General features: G+C 39.0%; 1 protein-coding gene across 8 annotated transcripts; it reads right to left on the bottom strand.

Annotated features, from left to right (window-relative positions):
• Nucleotides 1-4855: 4855 nt before the first annotated feature.
• On the bottom strand, nucleotides 4856-12233 carry LOC149813549 (uncharacterized). Of its 8 annotated transcripts, none has more exons than XM_089991410.1 (9): nucleotides 11739-12233; nucleotides 10635-10744; nucleotides 8756-8824; nucleotides 6899-7014; nucleotides 6743-6797; nucleotides 5872-5992; nucleotides 5742-5789; nucleotides 5247-5341; nucleotides 4856-5143 (listed from the first exon to the last, which is right to left on the bottom strand). In XM_089991410.1, the coding sequence occupies exons 1-9, from the start codon at nucleotides 11824-11826 to the stop codon at nucleotides 5042-5044; spliced, it is 804 nt and encodes a 267-aa protein (XP_089847536.1). In that variant the 5' UTR covers nucleotides 11827-12233; the 3' UTR covers nucleotides 4856-5041. The 8 variants fall into 8 exon arrangements, 6 of the variants coding, with proteins under 6 accessions (XP_089847536.1, XP_089847540.1, XP_089847539.1 ...); XM_089991414.1 differs by having other exon boundaries at nucleotides 8756-8821; nucleotides 10635-10729; nucleotides 11739-12213; XM_089991413.1 differs by having other exon boundaries at nucleotides 10635-10729; nucleotides 11739-12213.
• Between the last annotated feature and the right edge of the window lie 10217 nt (nucleotides 12234-22450).

A 22450-nucleotide genomic window follows, 5' to 3' on the forward strand; every position in this document is an offset into this window, starting at 1 on the left:
TGCTAAGACCTTTGCGACTATACGATACAAGGCTCCCATCTTGGAAATGGGAGGGAAGTGCATAATATCTGTGGCGATGCTTTCTTTTGGAATAAGGGAGATTAATCTGACATGACACTGCCTAGGCAGTTTAGAGTTACGATGAAACTCATCAAACACTGTACACAAATCACTCTTTACTACTCTCAAGAAAACTTTGAAAAAATCTACAGGGAAACCATCTACTCCTGGTGCCTTCCAACCCGACAAATCTTTAATTGTGTTCATGATTTCTGCTTCTGAAAACCTACGTTGCAAGGTTAAGACCTGATCTGGTTGAAAAGAAGAAAATGCCTTATGCCCAATATTACCTCCCGTATTTGGCGGAACATAATAAAGCTTCTCGAAATAGTTAGAGATCGCCGACACAAGATTTTGCTTTTCTCATAACACCCCGTCAATTGTGATCGATTGAAGGATACTTCGTCTAAACCGATCAGAAGCACATGAATGGAAAAAATGAGTATTTTCATCCCCTGCCTCCAACCATTTCACCCGAGCACACTGCTTCCATTTCAACTCCTCTTTTATCCTCCAACGTTTCAATAACGTCGTCCGATCAACAAGTTTGCTTTACAACCCCTTAAACTGCTCGTTCGACAATCCTTCAGTGGAAGATAATAGGGTGAACAATGATGAGATCTCTGCCTCCCATTCAGTCATCTCATGAAACTTACTCACAGCCCGCCTTTGCAACCAAAGTTTAATATCCTTAGCTAGGTGCAAAAGCTTCTTTTGATATCGGATAGCAGCCCTGTCTTCATGAACCCTCGAAGTCCATGACCCCTCAACCACTGAATGAAACTCTGGTTCAGTTAACCACCATTGCTCGAAAGAAAATCGATGAACTGATCTAAAGCCTCCTCCCCATTGCACGATCACTTGACCATGGTCGGACACGGTTGGGGGAATAATCCACCCCTTTATATCTGGGATGATTTCGAGGAATCCAGTTGAAATTAAGACTCTATCTAGCACCCTACAACATGGTCGTGTCCGTCGGTTAGACTAAGTAAATCTTTCTCTAGACAATGGCATGGGGTATAGTTGATTTGCGGCAACGAAATCTTGGAATCCTCTGATCGACGGATTGGGCATCACTAAATTGTTTGAATCTTGAATGGACAATAAACAGTTAAAATCTCTCAATAGAATATGACAATCACCAACCAGAGTGAGCACTCAGTTCAGATCCTCCCATAGCAATGATCTTCTAGAAGCACAATTTAAGCCATACACTACAGTAAGCACGACCATACGGTTCAGAGCTTGGACAGTGAAAGCGATGGAAATCGAAAACTGACCGAGGTCGACTTGAGCTGCCCCCAATGAAGACTTCCACAAAATTAAAATACCCCCAGCATGATTAACAACCGCTTTAAAACAAAAGCTTGCACCCCTCCACAACTCTGAAACCGAAGCAATAGAAACCTCTTGCATCTTTGTTTCATAAATAGCAATCACATCCAAATTTTCTTGTCTAATCCAATTAGACAAGAATAAGTTTTTTGTCGGGCAATTTAGGCTCTGAATATTCCAGCAAGCCATCTTCATTGGACACTATGGAAAAATATGAGGTATGCATGTTCGGGGTGAACGACATGGCAATACATCTCTCCTTTGCACGCGATATATGGCAGTGCTGACATCCCTTTCATTTCGTGTATACCCCAAACGTGAGGACGTTGAAGACACATCATCCTGAGAAGGCTGGTTAACTGATGAAACCACAGCTGTAGCACGGGCCGTAAGATCCTTCGAGATTTCATGTAGTTGCGATTCAGATAACTCGATACCCAGTAGTTGTGCTGCCATCGTGACATCAAAGCCCATCACTTGAGAAAGCAATTGGTCATCATCCCCCTTTTCCCCTAAAGATTTCCCTTCATTGACTCCGTGCACAATGTCTATTTGCACCGCTTGAGGAGCCTCGAAGAAGTCGCGGTCTTGATCCCCCCCCAGCATAAACTAATGCGGGAACCATATCCGCCCGATACGAAAAAGCTCTTGTTCCAAAACAAGAAGTGAGAGAAAAGATTTAGGTCGTAGGAGTTTCCAAGATGATCTGAAGTGGTCCTATGATGATATAGTTTATGTTGCCAACTGTCAAGAAAACGACATGGCATAAAAAAGCAATATCTATGCTCTGGCCAAGATCGATACGTCCTTTAGGGGCTGCTTTCTCGCAAGTTTTCATAATAGGGTAGGCAAAATATGAAGCATCAGGGATCACATCTAAGTCGCCATAAACCTGATCCTCTAGCGCAGAATGAGTAATTATGTTAACATCTTCACGATGGGATGTTTTCTTCAAGAATCGAAAAGAGGCCTCCGGTATAACGATGAACTTTGACAATCGCTCCATAACGGGTTCGCAACGGTCATCCGTTGAATATGCAAGTTCGGGCAACAATGGAGACTTACCAATAAGAATTTGGTTTGTTCGACGGACGAGAACCCAGATGGATCCCACCCGAAAGGCTTGGAACGGGGACTCGAAAGATTCGAACAAGCATAACTCATGCATATTGCTAAAGGTAACCTTCTTTCCTGATTCACATAGTGCATTTACCAGAGCCGAATGCGAATGAACAGAACGACGAAAGCTTTGTCTGGTGCAGCAAACAGGGTGTCTGCGTCCCTGATGCTCGCATCCACAATGAAAACAACTGTTGCGGCTGCGAAAATTCAACGATAAGCATTCCGAGCACCACCAATCAGCCCTTTGAGCTCGTGAAACCTCCACCCTGCCAATGACAGAATTGAAGGATGATTGCCATGTCGACGAAACAAGCTGTCATTCGTCGAGCAGTTCCTCCACAGAAAGCCTGAAAAAGAATGGCGGCTGTAGGATGGAACCGACAGAGCAAGCTCCTGTCGCTTCCTTCCGCACTGCACGTAAGAATTGCCTAATGTCATGGAACATTAACGATTTGGTTTTCAGGCATGCTGTTAAAACCTCTCTGAGGTGATGAAAGAAGGATGTTGTTACGAGGAATGACAGGCGAACAGAAGCACCATGTTGTCGCAGACAATAGGCAGCCCCGCAATCGTTAAGGGACTTCTCCAAAACACACAGGGCATCACGGTTGGTGCAACGAGGCTGGCGAGAGCTGAGGCCCCAAAAAGCTCCAAAATTCGGCCGGAGGTGATGATTATGTGCCATAGAAGCTGCCCAAAGATAAACTCCTCACAGAGAGAGGGCGAGAGAGACCGAGAGGTAGTCTGGTGAGGGGGTGGAAGGGCATCGGCACAAAACCATATCTGCGTCGATGGTCCCAATAAGCAGACAGAGTGGCCAGAGAGAGAGAGAGAGAGAGAGAGAGAGAGAGAGAGAGAGAGAGAGAGAGAGAGAGAGAGGAACCACTCACCATTGGATTTGCAACGGCTATTGGAATCCTTGACGTCGGTCGCTGGAACCCTGAAATGCTCGACGCTGGTGGCCGAAACCCCCTTCACTCTGCAGGCTCGATATGGTGGCTCTAGTGCAGCGAGGGCATCACTGCATAGGAGGATGGATGAAGGCGGCTCCAATTCATTGAGGAACGATGCTGCAGAGGATGGAACAAAGGTCGGGCGACGGTGGGGGCGTAGCTGCAGAGGAGGTGGGTTCAATGAGGGTTCCAGCAGAGATAGAATGAAAAGGGGATATAGCATGCGGTTGTGGATGGGTTTCAACAAAGGTCGGGCGACGGTGGGGGCGTAGCTGCAGAGGAGGTGGGTTCAATGAGGGTTCCAACAGAGAAAGAATGGGAAGGGGATATAGCATGCGGTTGTGGGTGGGTTTGATGGACGGGGATATCAAGAAGCTGTAGGTGAATTCGATTAGGGATTCCAAAGAGAAAGAGAATGGGTGGGGGATAATGGAATGTCTGTGAGTGGGTTAGATAGGGGGTTCCAACAAGTGAGAACGAGAGTGGGAAGGGGATGGGGTGGGCTTCACTTAGAGAGAGGACAAAAGGGGTAGATCGGCCAAAGATGGCACTCGATGCCGGAGGCAGCAGCGGTAAGCCACATTTTCAGCGAATCGATGATGTATCTAATCCTCCAAAACCCTGCTCCACCACTAGCTGCCGGTGAGATGGCTCCTTTGCTGAGAGAGAGAGGCACATCAATTTGTTCATGTCAATGCACGAATCTCGAGCATGATAATGAATATGCTTGCATTGTAATATTATGTCTTTATAGCACGGCACAAGTGGAAGTTGAGGGTCGCATTTTCATGGCTATGATTAAACTAAACAGGTGCAGTTGCTGCAGGTTTACTGCCGCTTAATTCTATGCTGCCAACTTTTGGCCCTATTTATCCTGCAACACCTAGCGAGATTTATATATTACAGAAATATGTAGGTCTACTCTATCACCAAAACTCCACCATTGTTTCATTTTGAGACGTACTGGTAATTGCACTTGTAGAACATTTTTGTGAACGAGCGATGTCTAAAAACACTGGAAATTTAAAGCTATGAAACTCGTACTACATCACAGTTCGGCCTCAAGTTGAGCCTTCATCAGTCAACATTCCAAAAAATTATCTCTATGTATTTTGATGCTACAATCCACTAGGCATCCAGGAGTTCTCGAACTATTGTGCCAGGAAGAAACAAGTCTCGCTTTAGCTGCATTGATATCTTATACACGAAGGTGTCTATGCTTCGATTGCAAAAGGGGTGTCTACCTAACCTCCGCCAAGGTCCAACTCTTGATCAGTTTCCCCTATGGAAGGTCAAAATTAATGCAGCGTCACCTGTGTGTGTGTGTGTGAGAGAGAGAGAGAGAGAGAGAGAGAGAGAGAGAGAGAGAGAGAGAGAGGCTCTTCAAAAAGAATAAGATAAATTGGAGTAAGCTTTCTTTTTTCCTTACCCTTTCATTTAATTGACAAAACTCAAATCCCAAAGAAACAGGATTTCATATTACACCAAAAGACTAAGAGGGAAAAGTAGAAAAATAAATCATCAAATGCAAAAACTGATCAGCTGCAATGGTTACAGGTTTCCCTTTGTTACCGAAGTAGCAACCTGTAAGATGGCATGTCCTCTAGGCGTGCTATATCCTCAAGCAACAGCTCTCTTTCTAGCTGCGCACGAGTGGCCTTCATAACAGACTGTTGAAATGGAGTAAAAAAAAAACAGAAAAAGAGTTGGCACTCAGGCAAATCTCAATCTGCACAGATGCTACCAATTGTTATAAAAGAAAAGGAGACATACATTGAAGTCCATATATGTAGCACGCATAGCAAGCCACTGCTGGTCCATCGTCTTGAATGCTATACAGTATAGCAGGTCAAACGCCCATTCGCTCTCTGTAAACCCACAATCTTCTATGTTATTAACTGGTAATTTGAGTCATACTAAAAAGAAAAATTCAAGGTATGTTATATGCTTAATCACACTAGGAAGGGGGTGCGATCACACTCTGATCTTCAAATTTTAGTTGTACAAGTATAGACCCCCAATAAAACAAGAGAATAATTGATAAAAAACAATGCTTCCAGTTAGTTTTAAGAATGTATACCCATCCAATTGATTTTGTTAAACTGCAAAGCTAAATACATTTTGAAAGTGAACAGCCAAATGACATTAGCATCATGCTCAGGAATCACAACCAAACTAAACACGTGCAGTGAAGTCCAGATTGATGCTCAGGAATCACAACCAAACTACACAACTTTTCAGGCATCAGTTGATTCTTCAGATATACACCTGAGAGTAGTTTTGCAAAGACTGAACCCATTAGAGTCTGTGGCTTGACTGTAAATTACGAGATTATGCTGCATCAGTAACTTCAACTTTGCGAAACTTACAGAAAAAAACACAAATGTGAGATACAAACCAGATAGGAGGTCAAGCATCTGAATCAGCATGAATGTAATGTTCACACCAGCTACTGCAAATGGATACTCCCACATGGCTCGGTTGCCTTCCTGCTTGTGGAGAAGGACATGGAAAGGTTTCTGCATTAGAGTCATTGATTAGAGCTATAACCAATCAGAAGCCGCATAATGAAGGAAATACATTTTCTGGTTAACAGATGGTTCTCCATAGCTCCCAGTCAGACCTCTTCGTATTAGAAGTTTATGTGGTGGATAGAATACATAAAAACTTCAGTTGAAACGATAAGAAAACCACGTTATGACCATCCTAAATTGCTTCACTTTTCCATTTAAATTTTTAAATAGAACATTTCATTTGAAAGTCCTGATATCATCAGCTTCAGGTACAACAATGATGTGGTTAAGGGTGTAAATGAGAAAAGCCAAGCCAATCCTCAAGTTGTTCAGGCTTGAGCTCGAGCTTGTCTTAAGCCTAGCCAGCCATGCTTGCCTCTTATTGAGTTCGAGCTCAATCACAAATTGCTGAACTTCTGTAGCATCTATTGCAAGATACATCACTAATAAAGATACAATTAAATGAAGAAAACTTCAAAGGAACTGTAGCATTAGGCAAAACAAGCCAAGGAAATTGTCTATTGACCACTGATTATGAAGCTAAGCAGCTAGTTTTACAACCTAGGTAAATTCACAAGCAAAAGATGAAAAAAGGTTTTTAAAAAACCAAAGACTTGTAATTTTCAAGTCTATATTAAGGTATTTGGATTTTTGAAAAAAAGAAAGTAAATGCATGCAGGTATGCACATACACAACTGTGCATAATAAGGGAGTTGTATCACATTGAAGAAAAAAAGAAGTCTGCAAGAAATATACAGGATAAGTCTTTGCAAAGAACAATAAATTTTCCAAAGATATAAATCCACCACCCCTGCATGATCAAATTAACATAGTTAGACAAGATAATAATAGTTTCAGAAATATTATCAGAACGTAAAGAACCAGATAGTTTATCACATAATATGGAAGTACCTAAAATCTGTAGATGGATCTTTCCCTTGCCAACCCATTTGCTTCCATTGCTCTGATACCAAATCACGAAGTTCTTCCTTGGGAAAGGCCACAGACCACAAATCCCTCAAAGCTTCCTGTTCTCATCCAATGACATTAGTAAGATACACTACTTACATATTGCCCTTGCAAACTTAGTGTTGACATTGATTGCTTCATATCCATAAAATGCTTTTGACACTCAAAAGTTGCAATAACTTTGGCAGTGTCATCATACACAATAACCTGCATAAGTAATTTGGCATCAAAAACTCCTTAAACCACTCAACACTTTCAATAAATTCAATGAACTATTCCACAGGTATATCCTCTTTTAACAATAGGCTTTCCAAAAATAACAAACATTTAGTGAAACAACCTCTAAAATAGATAAGTGGTCCATCAGTTCTGATACATTACCAAAATAGAAACTCCCTTAGGCTGAGATAAGTCATGCAGTTTCCAATAAACCTTTGCACAGTCTAATATACGGAATGTTGGAACATCTACTTATTTGTTAATCTGAACAGGAATACGATGCTTTTTGCCTTCTGTAACATCCATTAATCTTCACAATTATTTTAGAAGGGCTTTGGAAAATAAAAAACTATGTAACCGGGACATGGCACCCTAAGTGCCGTCGACATGGGTACTGGTACCTGGACACGGCATTTGCCGTGTCCTATATTATATTATATATTTTCAATATATAATATATTATATATATTTCAATATATAATATATATTTTAGATATATAAGATATATTTTAGATATATAATATATATTTTAGATATATAAGATATATTTTAGATATATAATATATATTTTAGATATATAATATATATATTTTAGTATATATTTAGCCATGTCCCCGTACCCACATTTTTTGGAATTGCCGTGTCGTACCCTCCGTACCCGTACCCGTACCCGTACCCGCACCTGTACCCAGGTGACATGAAAAAATTCAGAAAATGATGCCTTTTTCTTCTGAAGGTACAATAGGATCCCCAGAATGGCAAGTTCCAATTACATGACTCAAACATTGAACTGTTTGTCTCACTCTTTTGACTTAAATCACAGAAAATGCCATCTATTTTAAGTCATATAATTCACCTTTTAAGGTAATGCTTCTGATGTGAACCTTAAGACCATTCCAGCAACCAGCAATCATTATTATTTCTTGCACATAAAAAGCAAGTCACAATGAACTTAGCCCATCGCCTTCTTCCAAACAAGTGTTGCATAGACAAGTTGCAATACATCTTCCAGAAAACAGTTGAATTATAATCCGTGCCCTCTAAACAAAAGAAATTTAAAAATAATAAATAACAAATAATAGCAAAATCAAAGTAAAAGAAGCAGGAAGTCATTGATGGATTTCAAAGATGCTTAGGCCCACCAAACTTGCACAGAAAGAATCCATGCAGAAAGTTATGGTGGTGCACCCCACAGACATGCAGTTGAAATTTAGCGCCATAATGCATGTTCCTAGTTATTAGATCATGTGAAGCGAAATTGAGAACCAGAGCCTAGGCTGAAATACCCCTGCACGAGATGGAGGGATACATAGAAAAATTGCATGTGCCTAAAACAATGACAAGCTTATCTAAATACAATACAACATTGGATCAATATAAATCATTGTATTAATAGAAAAAGTTCAGTAGATAAGGAAATTAAAAAGTTACCACACACACGAAATTAAATGACAAAGTGTTCACTTAAGATTTCTTCTAAACCCATCAATGAGAAAGTTTAAAGGAAACAAACAGAAATGGAAATCGTAAAGACATTTTGAACATTTGACATGCGTGAAAGGAATCCTCAATATGCACTACCTGATGTTCAGGCCTTGAACTATCGTAAGTAACTTCTATCCGGTTCTTTAGCCTGTACAAGCACTCCTCCTGAACCACAGAGACATACAATATGGAGAAATGTTCCAAAATTAGACAACAAGAACCAAGCCAACCAGTGCAGAGAAGCAAACCTGGAAATAAGAAACAAAGAGAGCAGGCAAGAATATGTGGCAGGAGTTCGAAACTATACATAAATTATGAGAAGGAAAGCCATGGCAACACTATGTTGGCAAATAAAGTTCATACAAAAAGGAAAAGAAGGCAAAAGGATCATTGGCCCATATGACATCTTTAAATATGATAGTTTCAAAGGATTAAAAAATGGCATGCATATGTACCATATGCACAGCTTGAAAACCATAGAGGAAAAATCACTGTTGAATATGAGAAAAAGGGCAATCAATTCATAAAGACATCATAGTCTGTGATCGAAGTGCTGCATAATAACTACAACAACCCCAACGAATCTTCCGTTTTGCATAACTCCCCCAACTTCATTTTTTAAGACAAGACGACATATGACCTCTACATGTCAAACATTTCTCCACTAGGGTAATGAATTTAACCTATATGACAGGAAATTAAGTTTTAATTATGCTCTTTTAGTCCTTGGATCTTGATAGATATTTTCCAGGGTGAAGAAATGCACTTCTTCATTTTCCTAAGAGAAGTTTACTTCCAAGAACAAAGCTACCGAACTTAAAGGCTCCAGTAAAGAATGAAGGTGATGGGAATGCAGAAAGAGATAGAAAGCTTCAAATGCTAATTGCAGGAACAGTCTAGAAATCTCCACAGTTATCATTACAAAGAAGCAAGTCGCAAGAACCTAAATCATGAGCCAAGCATAATCAGCATCACTAGGACTCTTGCAGCAATGCAGGCTAAGCATTACAATCCTGATCCTTCACTCATTTCCAATAATCAATCATGAGTAATACATCCTAAGAATGACCATGGAGCATAAGTGCAGAGCAACTAAAATGGTTTAGAGGAGTTTATGAACCAAAAACTGTTATCAGGGACCTAAATCATGAATGAAATCTATGCATCAAACTAGAGTTACCACATTAAATCAATGTTATATGGAAGGAGAAAGGGCATACAGTCACTAAAAGTAGCAAAAATGTTTTGGATAACAATTACCAAAAATTAGTTTCAGGAGAGCAAGCAGACACCGACAAGCCCTTTGTGGGTACTAAACCAATATATCAAATTTCAGCAGCCAATGTGGTAGTAGAATTGCAGGCACATGTACCATATAACTAAAAGTCAGAGAGGACTCTTCAAACTACTTCAATATATATATATATATATAGGCATCACTTTTGTTTGTGGACGTCTACATGCACAAGTGCCTATTTCAAGCTCTGATTCACGCAGCCAGACAAGGAGGCAAATGCAGATAAACTATCACACATTTTTCAAACTGGAAGATAGAGATTTGAGTTGAAAGAGATTGTTGGTTCTCAAGAGGACAAGATATAACCTAACACCAATTCAAACATCTTTATTCAGCCTACTCTTGGCTCAAATGATGAGATCACTGCCACCGGAACATTGCAATGTGTTAAGAAAGAAGCCAAGAATAGAACAATGTGTTAATCTTAAGCAAGTTTATCGAAGAAAAAGAAAAGTAACCAAGTCATTAAACACAAAAGGTATTGTTTAACAGTGAGATTCAAACTTCTATTATATTAGTAACCATAAATAATCAATTCAATATTCAACCAGGTTGCTGCATGAGCCAGAAAATATCGTTATACACAAGAATTTTAATAATTTTGCAAACAAAAAGAAATACAGAAGAACAAATTATAGTGATTTATTAGAAAGTAAATCATAAGATTAAGTGAAAAACCTGTAAAGCGGTCAAGTCGAATGAAGCACGGGTATCACTTTCTCTTCTTTGAGCACACACACATGAGAGACCTCTCCCAATCCAAGCTGCTGATCCTGCAACAACCTCAGCTGTAACAATTGAAGAACAACTATCAAATTTGATAATTCAAATATTCATCTAGTGAAGTTAACAATTTTCAAGAGTCAGAAAACAAAGATATCCTGAGGTGGCAAAGATGGTAATTTTCTCCCTATATCCCATTACTGTCCTTCCATAAGAAGAGAGGAGGGTGGCACAGATGATTGATATTGACATGTGTTCTGATCATGTAGCCAGCTATACAGCTATTTTATCAATAAAAATCTTTGATAACTCATCACAAACACAACAGTCAGAGTAACAACAGCAGAATCACAAATCCAAGAAAAAGCAAAATAACCGATCCCATAAACAAAAGTATTTTCTTATCCAATATAAGACACTAAACTTCTCAGATGATCCCGCCACAGGGAGCCTTGTAGGAACATCAATTATGGGTCGAAATCCCCAGAAATTCAAACCGGGACGATAAACTGGTGCAGCGAAAGGAGAACCAAGTTTCAACAACCACATCCACTTTCTGATACAAACGCAGACAATCAAGATTCACAAAATTACAAAACCATCAATGCTCATACGACTTGATTCATGTCATTATTCCTTAATGGTGGTGGCAAATCACGCATTTTTCCATAAAAAAGCCTTTACTTATCGATATTCGAAGTTGACATCGCCTTCACCCAACAGCCTAATTGAGCTCTTACTAATTCTTATCGCCGAACTACCCACCAAAAAAAACGTTTCCCAACAAGAACCAAAAGATTGGTAAACAGAAGAAGAAAATCCAATATCTAAAGTATTTGGTTAAGTAGAATAACGGCACTCTTCCTCTAAACAATTCAAAAACACAGAATTCCCAGAAACATTAAAGAAAAAAAGAGAAGAAAAACTACCCAATTCATGAAATGACAAGAAATGCGCCATATAAACCGCGGAGAAAAATAAAAAGAAATGCAAATCAAATTGAACAAAATCCAGAGAAGCTACATGACAATTCAAGAAAAAAGAAATATCAGTTCATACCAGAAGTGGAATGGCACCCGCCGCTGCCGCGCTCGATCCCCTGAGAAATCCTCCTCACCGCGACAAACGACCCTCCTCGCTCGCCCATTCTCCCCTCCACCTCTGAAGCTCCGGAAACGAAAACCGCCCTACTCCATCAATCTTCCTTCCTCTTAACAGCATCAAACATCAACAAAACCTCCCTAGAAAAACTCTCCCTCCCGCTCCTCCACCGAGAAACGCAAATAAGAGCTCCTAAAAAGACCTAGAAAAAAACAGCACCAGGACCACCAAGAACGGGTGCCATTCCGTTCCCGCAAAGAAGAAAGTTCGCGGGTTCCAGAGACGCTTTTGGACCACGGTTTCCAAGACGCGAACGAGAAGAAGAGAAGGAAGAAGAAGGATAATAATGGAAATGAAGTCCGGGGAATTGTTTTCCTAGGAATTAGTTTTCCTCTCTCTCTCTCTCAGCGAGAGCAGGCGAGTTCTCGACGTTTCTTTCATGCACGAAAGAGTGGAAGAGAACGAAGGGTACAGTAATTTATAAATAGCCGCTGTAGTATCATTTATTTACGAAAAAGCACCCTAACTTTTGGGTTAATACATTCTGCTGTCTACTTTCCCTATTATATTTCAAAGACAGATTATTGGTTCTAAAAATTTTAAGCTGACCTGGCTTTTTGTGTAGTCAAATAAAGTGATTAAAATTTAAAACACACTAATTATTAATTTTTTAATTATTTATTGAAGAAAAAGGATTGATTTTTTCTAAAGCACAAAAAATGTCGTTTTACGCCAAGAATGTGTACTTGAAAATTGAAATGCATTCAAACAAGGAAATAGGCATGTATTGAATCCAACCTAATCAGATATTTCCTTGAATTCTAAGTTGGTTCTTAAATCTAGATCCGACTAGCTTGAATAGCTAACTAAATTACAAGTATAATTGGATATCCACCAATTGTAATTTGAGTCTAATTCCAATTTTGATGTAATTATTCTTAGGACGTTATGTTTATCAGTTATCACTAAATCTGATTAAATGAAATCCCAATCGTTGAGATTCCCAAATTTTTTGGGGGGTTAAATAAAATAACTGAAACATTTAGTGGTGTTTCCAAATTGTTATCTGGTTAAGCGGTTTTTTTGTAACTTTCAATAAAATTCATTTTCGAAATCTTTATTATTAGTTTATTAAACAATTTCGGACCCTCATGAATACCGTTTTGCCCTTCTGATTCAAGAGAATTACTTCTTTGAACCAGTGTAAGAATTTAATTGCATCGTTGGAACAAAGTCTTAAGAGTCAAAATTTTGTTGCAGAACTCAGTCAAGTCTCATCCAGATTAGCTTACGACCAAGCCGGCTTTCAAGCAGCCTGGTTCACTTAGCAGCTTAATTCCAAGTAATAGGTTCATCCAAAACTTCATCCTCTTGGTATATTAGCCAGAGTTGGCTTGATAAATGACTAATTAAGTCTGCATTTCTTAGCACATTTCCATGCAGAACCTAACTGAGTCCGGGCTAGGCTCACCAAATCATGTGTTTTGCGCAAAACCTGACTCGCCATATAAACTTGGTATTTGGCATCAAGGACATAAGTGGACACGACACGAGGTAAGTTGGATTATCTCTGTTATTGTCTAAAGATTATCTTTTTTTGGGGAATGTGATTCATTAGTTTAGATTTTAGTCGAACCAAAATTCCATGCCATTATTGTATGGTTTGTCAAGATTAGACCATGGTCCACTTCAATTTTTGAGTGACCAACCTTGTTTTGGAGATGCTATTAGAGTGGTCAACATACCCATTAATGCATCTAGCATTTACTCTACCTAAGGGGAAATTATATATTGTTGACCAACAAACCCTCTTAGATCCACTAAGATGCAAGAATTACTTATGTTGACCCTTGGATCAACAAGATGAAGGTTCTCATTCCTCCTCATTAACAATAATAATGACATTAAATGTTCACCATTTTCTTTTCTTGGCATAGAGCATCTTGCACGTCCATCTCAAGATATGGATTATTTCATACACGGATGTTGCTAATATTAATAATAGTGAGGATATAAATTCCTTATGGTTGTTCACACTTGCAAATAAAAAACATTTTTTTTCATTTTTTTATATTTTTATACACATTTTCTTGGGGCATGTTTTTACTAATGATACACCCTAACCTTCTTCAAAAGTGTGAAAACTATATATCAACATAGAATTATACTTGCGGTAGATCTTGTCCCATGCTTTTGATGATTAGAAATGTCGAGTTATTGTGAGGTGCATGATTTGATTGACAACTCCTCTTTAAGGTAAGCACAAAGTTGAATGGGTAACATGTTTTTTTTTTTTAAATAACCTATTATAAATCCTATTTTTTTAAAAAGTATTTTAATGAAAAATTTTTCTTTGTCATTGTAAATTATTGAATACTCGATGTACCACTTACACGTGATGTACATTGTTTATTCACTAGAAAATCAGTTGTGGATCATGTGCTTACAACAAGTTGGTTTTTCAATGACATGAAAAATTAATGGCCCATAATATACCGAAAATTGATGACTCAAAAAATGATATTTTCATGTCTAAAAAAGTTCACTCAGAGTGTGATCCCTAGCATTACAAACATATCTATGAGGTTAGATTGGATAGATATACCTTGCACCTATTATTTTTCACTAGATTGTATATATATACAGTAGATAGTAATAGGGCTGTCAAAGGATCTTGTATCAAACCCATGAAAGTGTACCCAATACCTGCCCAAATAACCAGTTGTCAGATTCGGGTCTGAGTTAGGGTTTTGTTGGGTCAAGAAAATGAAATCCTAAATGGTGATCCATATAATTTAAGGAGCTTACTTTCACACACACACACAAAAAAAAAACATATGCCAGTCAAATTAGATTGCACTGGACATCCAACAAAAATCATAATTCAAACCCGACTTTGCGAATCACTCGGGTCAAGTTCAGGTAAACCTAAGTAACATTCGGGTCAGCATGTTTATACCATACCTAAGAATTCGCGTTCAAGTCGAATTGGGTAATTTGATACAAACCCGACCCATTAACAACCCTAGATAGTAGCAAATGAATATCCTATTAGTATTGATGATAGTAGCTGTAACAGTAATTACAGAAACTTATTAAGTTGGTGTTGTAGGGTGCCCCCATGTGGAAGCAAGAACAGTATGACTTTTGGGGTGGGGTTGTTCCTTCCCCCCAATTTTCTAACCAAACTTTTGGCCATCAGCATCGTTTTTTATATATGGACAGGATGTGTAGTCTCATGGTAGGACGTAGGGTCATACACATAGTTAATTGCCATATGGTCTAATGTTGGTTTAAAGCACGTCTGTAAATGTGTCTTTGCTAAGAATTGTTTGTTAGAACATGTTTTTTCAATAAAAGACATGATTTTTGAATGATTGATTATCTATAAAAATTTGGAATTAATTTTCAAGGCTTAAGAGATCCTGCTTATGCATACTAATGGGATGATCCAAACTCTATAAAACCAAGCATCTAGATCATCTCCATGTGGTGAACTTAAAAAAACAAAGAACATGAAATCTCATTCACACACTCTAGTTCACATATTTCAGCTTAATACACACGTGGATTAGATGAATATTTGAATTATTATTATCTATATTAAGCTAAATTTATAAGGAATAACCCTAAGTGGGGAGTTGAGCCAGAGACCCTCCTGAGGCTTTACCAATCCACCCAACACAGCTAATTTATTTGGTTAGAAGAAAAATAAAAAACAAAACAAAAGAAATGAGCTTGTCAAAAGGAAGTTTGAAGTAACCTAATTAAAAAAGAATACTTTTTCAAATAATTTAAAGCAGATTGTTTGTTTATTCAAAAATTCGAAACTGTAGCTAAAAGAAAGGACAAGTTGAATATGGATAGGATGGGTCTCTTTCAAAAAAAAAAAGATAGGATGGGATAGCCCACTGAGGTGCGCAATTGATTTGTTTTGTTTTTCTTTTTTTATTATTATAAAAAGCAATAAATGTTGAAGTACGACTGGCCTTGATAATGAGCATGACAAGCCCAAGTTTGTGATGATAGTTTACCAAACAAAAGGCTATATATTAACTATGAGATTTTTTTTTTTTTTTTTTTAAAGAGAAAGCTGATGTTCGGCAGACCCCTAGGCCCTACCAGTTATACAACCGTATATCATGGAGATTCGAACTTGCAACGTCCCAACACAAGGTGACTTGCACTAACTGGTCCTGCCACACAAGCTGAGCCCCGTTGGTTAACTATGCAATATTTGTAGTATTTAGTCTGCCTTTGCCAATCTTATTATATGGTACACGATATTAACCTCTTTTCTCCATGGAATATAGTGAGCCCTACTTCTTGTTAACAGCATGAATAATATTGGACGTTGTGTCCCTTCTTGGAACAGACATGTCATGAGTTGGATGAAAGGGAAGGGAGGTCACATGGGATGCTTCATGTGTTGTCCATGATTCCCTTTGGAAAGATGTGTTCAATCAATGAAATCATGGAATTACGTTTGCATGCATGGCCCACAAGGACACCACCTTCTAAGATAGGGGCGATCGTGGTTGGTCACCTGCCATGAAATCATCATGGTTCTAAATTCCCTGAGAGCAACTTTTGCCACAAGATCCAAGCTGGGTGTATTGAGTGGGAAGTGGGGACCTCAAGGGTTTTGTCAAACCCGGGCCTGTCAATATGGGGGTCAATAATAGGGAGTTTTTCCTGATAGAGCCTGGGCGATACATTTGGTTGTTTTTTGAAAAGTGAAAAAATATTGTTCAAAAGAGATTTTAAGTTATGTATCTAACTCACTTTTTATAACGCTTACTTTTGAATTTCTGTATTATAATAATTTTATATTTAATTAATTATTTTTTTAGGTACCATTCAAATGTGATTACTCTCTAAAGTTGTGAAAGAGTATGAAAAAGTGAATCTCACCTGATCAAACCAAACGTACCCTTAATAAAAATGAAAAGCTTTTTCTTTTTAGATGTGAAAAAAAGTCATGTCTTTTTCATGCCTTCACATTACACCATCTAGAGCCAAGTGGAAGAATTCAACCTTTGGGAGGAATAAATAAACATATCCATGGATAAGAGTAACAATGCAGATGGTGGTATTCACCATGCGAAAAGTGATGATGAGATATCTAGAGGATAAGATTACATTGGACTTTGCTGTACATGAACCTGAATCTGGTTTGAGATTTTGGTTGGATATTGCTGTCTATTTCGCTCCCTATTCAAGTTACACAGGTTCCTACTAGCATCTGGATTGGCTCTACCAATGAACAAATCTTTGAGGGTGCGTTTGACAGCCTTCAATATTAGAGATCTGAGGTGGTGTGAGACCCGCATTTAGATTCAAGGTACTCAACTGACATATCTCAGCCCTTCACTTTTTTGTGGATCTGAGATACACATTTGATGAGGAAACAAACGGTTCTTTGGCCTGATTGGTACAGTAGAATGAGATCCTCAGTTCTCAAATCCGATTAAAAAACAATGTGCGAACCATACAATTGACATGAAAAAACCATGGAACCAAATGTATAAGTATCGTATGTTGGTACCACCAAGGTGGTATCTCATGTGGTAAGCAGGGTCCTATGCCAAGTTGAAGGACCAAGTTCGAATCCCGCCCCCACATGGGGCTTAAGAGATATCTGGTAGGGGTCTGTCTAACTATATATATATATATATATTGGTGATGTGGGTAACCCTTGCTTGCCAATTAATTAGTTTTTAAGGCTTCATTGAAAAGGCTCCCTACCTAATCCCTTATTGCTGATGTTTTAAGAAAAACAAAAATCAAACCTGCTTTTCCTTAGTTTTTATTAATTTCTACCCCTAAATCAAGTATGTAATGTAAAGGTATAACCTGATTTACAGCTTTCACATGAGAGAGAGAGAGAGAGAGTTGCCTTGAAAGATTTAATGATAGAGGGAGTTTTCTCCTTTTTGAAAAGCAAACTTTTGTGATGGGCACTTAGAGAAGAAAGGTTGTCTACTTTTTTAGTTTGTTCCCCATTCACTCAAATTGGTTTGCATGGTTGCATGGGCAATCATTTTTATATTATTTTAAGAAAGTGATTTGACATCTTCACCACCCATTGCTTCATTTAGGGGTGGCAAAACGACACGACCCGCCAACCCGCCTCTTAGGCGGGTTCGGGTTTGGCTTAAACTAACCCGTTTAATAAACAGGTTGACCCACCTAACCCGTTTATTAAACGGGTCGGGTTCGTGTTAGGGGTATGTCAACCCGCCAACCCAGATGACCCGTTTAATAAACGGGTTAGGCGGGCGGGTCAACCCGCCAACCCGTTTACCTGACCCAACCTGTTTATTAAACGGGTTGGCGGGTTGTGTCGGGTTACCTATTTAATAAACGGGCCGGGTTCGTATTTGCCACAGCCGACCCGTTTAATAAACGGGTCAGGTTTGGGTTGAGGTATGCTAACCCGCCAACCCGCCGGGTCGGGTTCGTGTTTTCCACAGCCGACCCGTTTAATAAACGGGTTGGGTTTGGGTTGAGGTATGCTGACCCGCCAACCCGACCCGATTGCCACCCCTAGCTTCATTCCACTATGACGACCCCACGGTCTTTATGAAATTTGTGGACGGTGAAGATGCGAAACACTTTTCTTAAAGTGATATGGCAGATCACCTGATCTGCTCTCTTACACCTGCCCGGGTCGCTGGTCTTGGGAGAAGGCGCTGACCTCTTCATCCCAGGTTCAATTTTCACTAGGTGTGTGAATGCCTTTAACTGGTGGGTTATGTATGGGCTTGGATGTCAGTGACCCCACTCAGGGTTTACCTCGCAGACGGGTGGGCCCATTAGGGTTCCTCATTTTAAGAAAAACCAAATAGGGTATAACTTAATCTGAAGTTGATCCAATGGAGTTCGGATTTGGTAATAAATAATAAGGTTTGAGTAAAAATTTCGGTGGGACCCATAGGGTCCAATTAGTATAAAGAGTGGGTATGGTATAAAATTTCATACCAGACCTGGTTCCGACCTCAATTCTGATGAAGATCCTAATTTTTCAATGTAAAAAACATATATGTATTTTACTGGCATGAACTGGGTTTGGTATATGTAATCTTTATTGAACCCGGGGATAGGTTTTCCTATGGTAGGTCCGGTCGGATCTGCATCTGGACCTAGTACCAGCACCTCAAAGTTAGACATTGGTCTGGACCCACCAAGGTCTGGAGAAGGTCCAACCCGTTGACACCCTTATCTCTGATGCAGATCAGGGTCCAGGTGTGCGCTGGCACTGTCCAAGCTTTACTATGCCTTACTCGGTTACAGTGTGGATCTGACCCGAAAGTCCCTGTTAGACCACTTTACACGTAAACGTTGGATCCATAAGCAAATTCTCTGAAGGATCTGGTTTGGGAAGTAAACAAGTCACCCAAATATATGTTCAGTTGGTTCCTTGCATCTGAATCGGAATCCAAGTCTGTATAACCAACTATTGACTCCATTTACATGCAAATTTGGATCCCATTAGGATAGGTGATTGGATACGGGTTCAGTAAAGTTTTTCTTTATCCGACTCTAAGTCCGAGTATATAAGCCACATCTGAATATGTCCAACCCGGCCTCTGACCCATTAACATCCCTAGATATGGGTAAGTTGTTACTTGGCCTTGCCCTTTCAAATGTTATCCATGTCAACAGACACATAACTTTTTAGATATTGGGAACGTGTTGAAGATGGACATTTTTAAGTTTATGGTCCTGGTATACATGCACGGGTTCAAACGGATCGGATACAGTTAAATACTTGATCCAAATCTGACATTATTTCTGGGTTCAGATCCTTAAGGTAAGATCTGATTGTGCCTTTAGATCACATACAGATTTGCTAAAATCAGATTTTTTTTGGACTCAGATCATATTCGGATTAAAAACTGGGCAGGATCTATTGTGTATTTGGAGCAAAATCCGATCCAATTACATTATTTACATGTAAAGAGTTTGTTTTCAATCTGTATTGCCACATATTTTCGGATCAGGATTCAACCCTACCTTATGGGATCTGATTCAGGTCTGGACTCAGATTTGGATCTACTACTTGCATTTAAAATTTCATTTCAGTCTGGCATGATGTAACCTGTATCGGATCCATCTGCACCTCTATGTACATGTAACAAGGATGGATCTGTGCAGGTTCGGATTTATCTCCAATCTCAGGGTCCCTTGCTTAGATCCGGATCCGACATGACTTTGTTAAATTGAGGGTATGGATCAAACTGTGATTTTGATCCTACCCTAAGTCTCAGTGTGAGAGTTGCTGGGTAAGTCCAGATCTGGTCTTATCAAGCTGGACTTGGGTCAGGGTTGGCAACTAAACCTCCTTTTTCCTTTTCAATTTAAACCAATTTGTAGCCAGGAAGATTTTCTGCTAAACTGGATGAAGAAAGAATCCGTTCATCAATAATTATAAGACCTCCATGAGAGGGAGCATCTGTAATTCTTAGGTCTTTATGGAGGGGAACAAATAGACAAACACTGCATTTCTTTTGGCTACCCTCTTCAATTATTATTCACACAGAAGAGTCCCAAGGACTGTGAATGCATCATTTGCTTGTCTGTATATCAATTGTCAAAACTTATTTTTGCACTACTAATGTCATTGCTCTTTTCCTCCATTTCAAAAGGTTTATATGGACACCATAGATTATTCAAGTTAATTTGTTTTGGGTGTTTGATTCACGGACAGGGGAGGACAAGGACACAGTGTCCTATCCTGTCTGCAGATAGCTCTGGACAAGGACTTTTCTTCTTCTTTTTTGCTCCTTTTGTTTTCAAAGCTGTCCACACTGTCCTGTCCTCCCCTGTTCTTGGGAGGAGGGCACCCTTTCAGTTTTTAAGATTGAGCTTAATATAGGAGGGGAGGCCCTTTTATACTCAACGAAAAGGGTCTCCCTTGAATCATACACCCAATTTCAAATCTCAATCTCCTAAAACTGAGAACCTGAGATTCATATTTCAGTGCCAAAAATGCATGCATCTCCAGATTGAGGGTCCAATCATTAAAATGCACCCTAAGCTGTTTATAAACTCTACAAAACAATAAATGAACTGGTTCAACAAAGGTTCAGAATGCAACAAAAAATGAACTGGTTTACCAAGTATATCTTTCGATCCCATTGTTTTCAATGACATGGATCATGAACATATTCTAATTTTAGTTTGAACTAGGGACTCACTCAACTGTCAAAGCCAAAGCTCCATCAACCCCAATTTAGTTTCAGTTGGCGCTCAGGAGTGCACTTAGGGCCTGTTTGACATCTTGTCCAGGCTTGGACAGAACAGACATAACACATGTTCTGTCCAGAACAGGAACAACTGTACTTGTCTTTGGACGGAACAAGCTACAAGAAAAATAAATCATAAAATAAGAAACCATAAAATAAACTATAAAATTAAAGAAAAAAAATAAACCATAAAAACTTAAACTGCAAAAAAATAAATCATAAATAAACCATAAAACAGCAAACTACAAGAAAAACAAATCATAAAATCAAAGAAGCCATCAATAAACCATAAAATTAAATATAAAAAGCCTCAATTCAAACCTTTATAAAAAAATAAAAAAAAGCCTAATCAAAATAAATATAAAAAGCTCTAATAAAAAAAATTGATTCAAAGCCCTAATAATTTTTTTTCTTATTTTTATATGTAATTCAAACCATAAAATTAAAATAAAAGAAAAGCCTTAATTCAAACCATAAATTGAAAAGCCCTAATTAGAAACCCTAATTCAAAAAGCTTAATTTAAACCTAATTTGAAAAGCCCTAAAGAAGAAGAAGATGAAAAAAGAAAGAGAGGAACGAAAAAGGGGAAGAAAAGAGAGAGAGAGAGAGAGAGGAACGCCGTAGCCGTCGCCGGCACCACAGCCAGGGGGAGATAGTCATTGCTGGATCTGAGAGATGTTGTTGCCGAAGATGGAGCCGAAAAACTCATCGCTGAGAGTGGTTGGGGTGGAGGAGAGGTGAGGGCAAGGCAGGAAGGGAGGAGGGGGTTGAGAAAATGAGGGATGTCAGGGGTACCCCATGGTGGAATGGTAAAACATTGTTCTTGGATGCAGGACGAGCGTATGCCACATCCAATGTTTAGCTACGATGGCATTCCCCGAGCAATGAGTGGTGATGCCTATTTTAGGTTGTTTAAGGGTGAGACGAGGGGCCGAGTCATGTTGTGGGGAGGGTGGGCAAAAAATCCCCCAAGGGTGTATGGGTCATGGTATGTGGGCAAGGTTCTCATGCTCGACCCAAAAGAGGCCGACAACCCTTACCCTTTCACATGGTAAGGTGTGAACCTCTAGTGCTAAGGGTAAAAATATCCTAAAAAAGTGGGGCATTCGCGATTGTGGGCACGAGGAGGATAATGCAAATTGTGGGACATTTCAAAAAATATGTCATTTTGCAAGAACAATATGATCATTTTTCAAATCATAATCTTAACAAACAACAATCATAATTTCATATGTTAATTGAAAAAAAATCATAATAAAAATACTAATTAAATATTAATTTAAAAAATTACCAAAAACCCTAATCCTAAAAAAGGGCATGTGAAAAAAATCTTATCGAAGAGATTGTCAATCGAATGATGGCCGAACATAGGGCACCAACCTGAGCAGGAGAGAGAGAACCTTGCCTTGTGCACACTG

The sequence above is a fragment of the Nuphar pumila genome, chromosome 16, assembly GCF_984573655.1.
Source record: "Nuphar pumila chromosome 16, dmNupPumi1.hap1.1, whole genome shotgun sequence".
In the NCBI taxonomy this organism is placed as follows: Eukaryota; Viridiplantae; Streptophyta; class Magnoliopsida; order Nymphaeales; family Nymphaeaceae; genus Nuphar; species Nuphar pumila.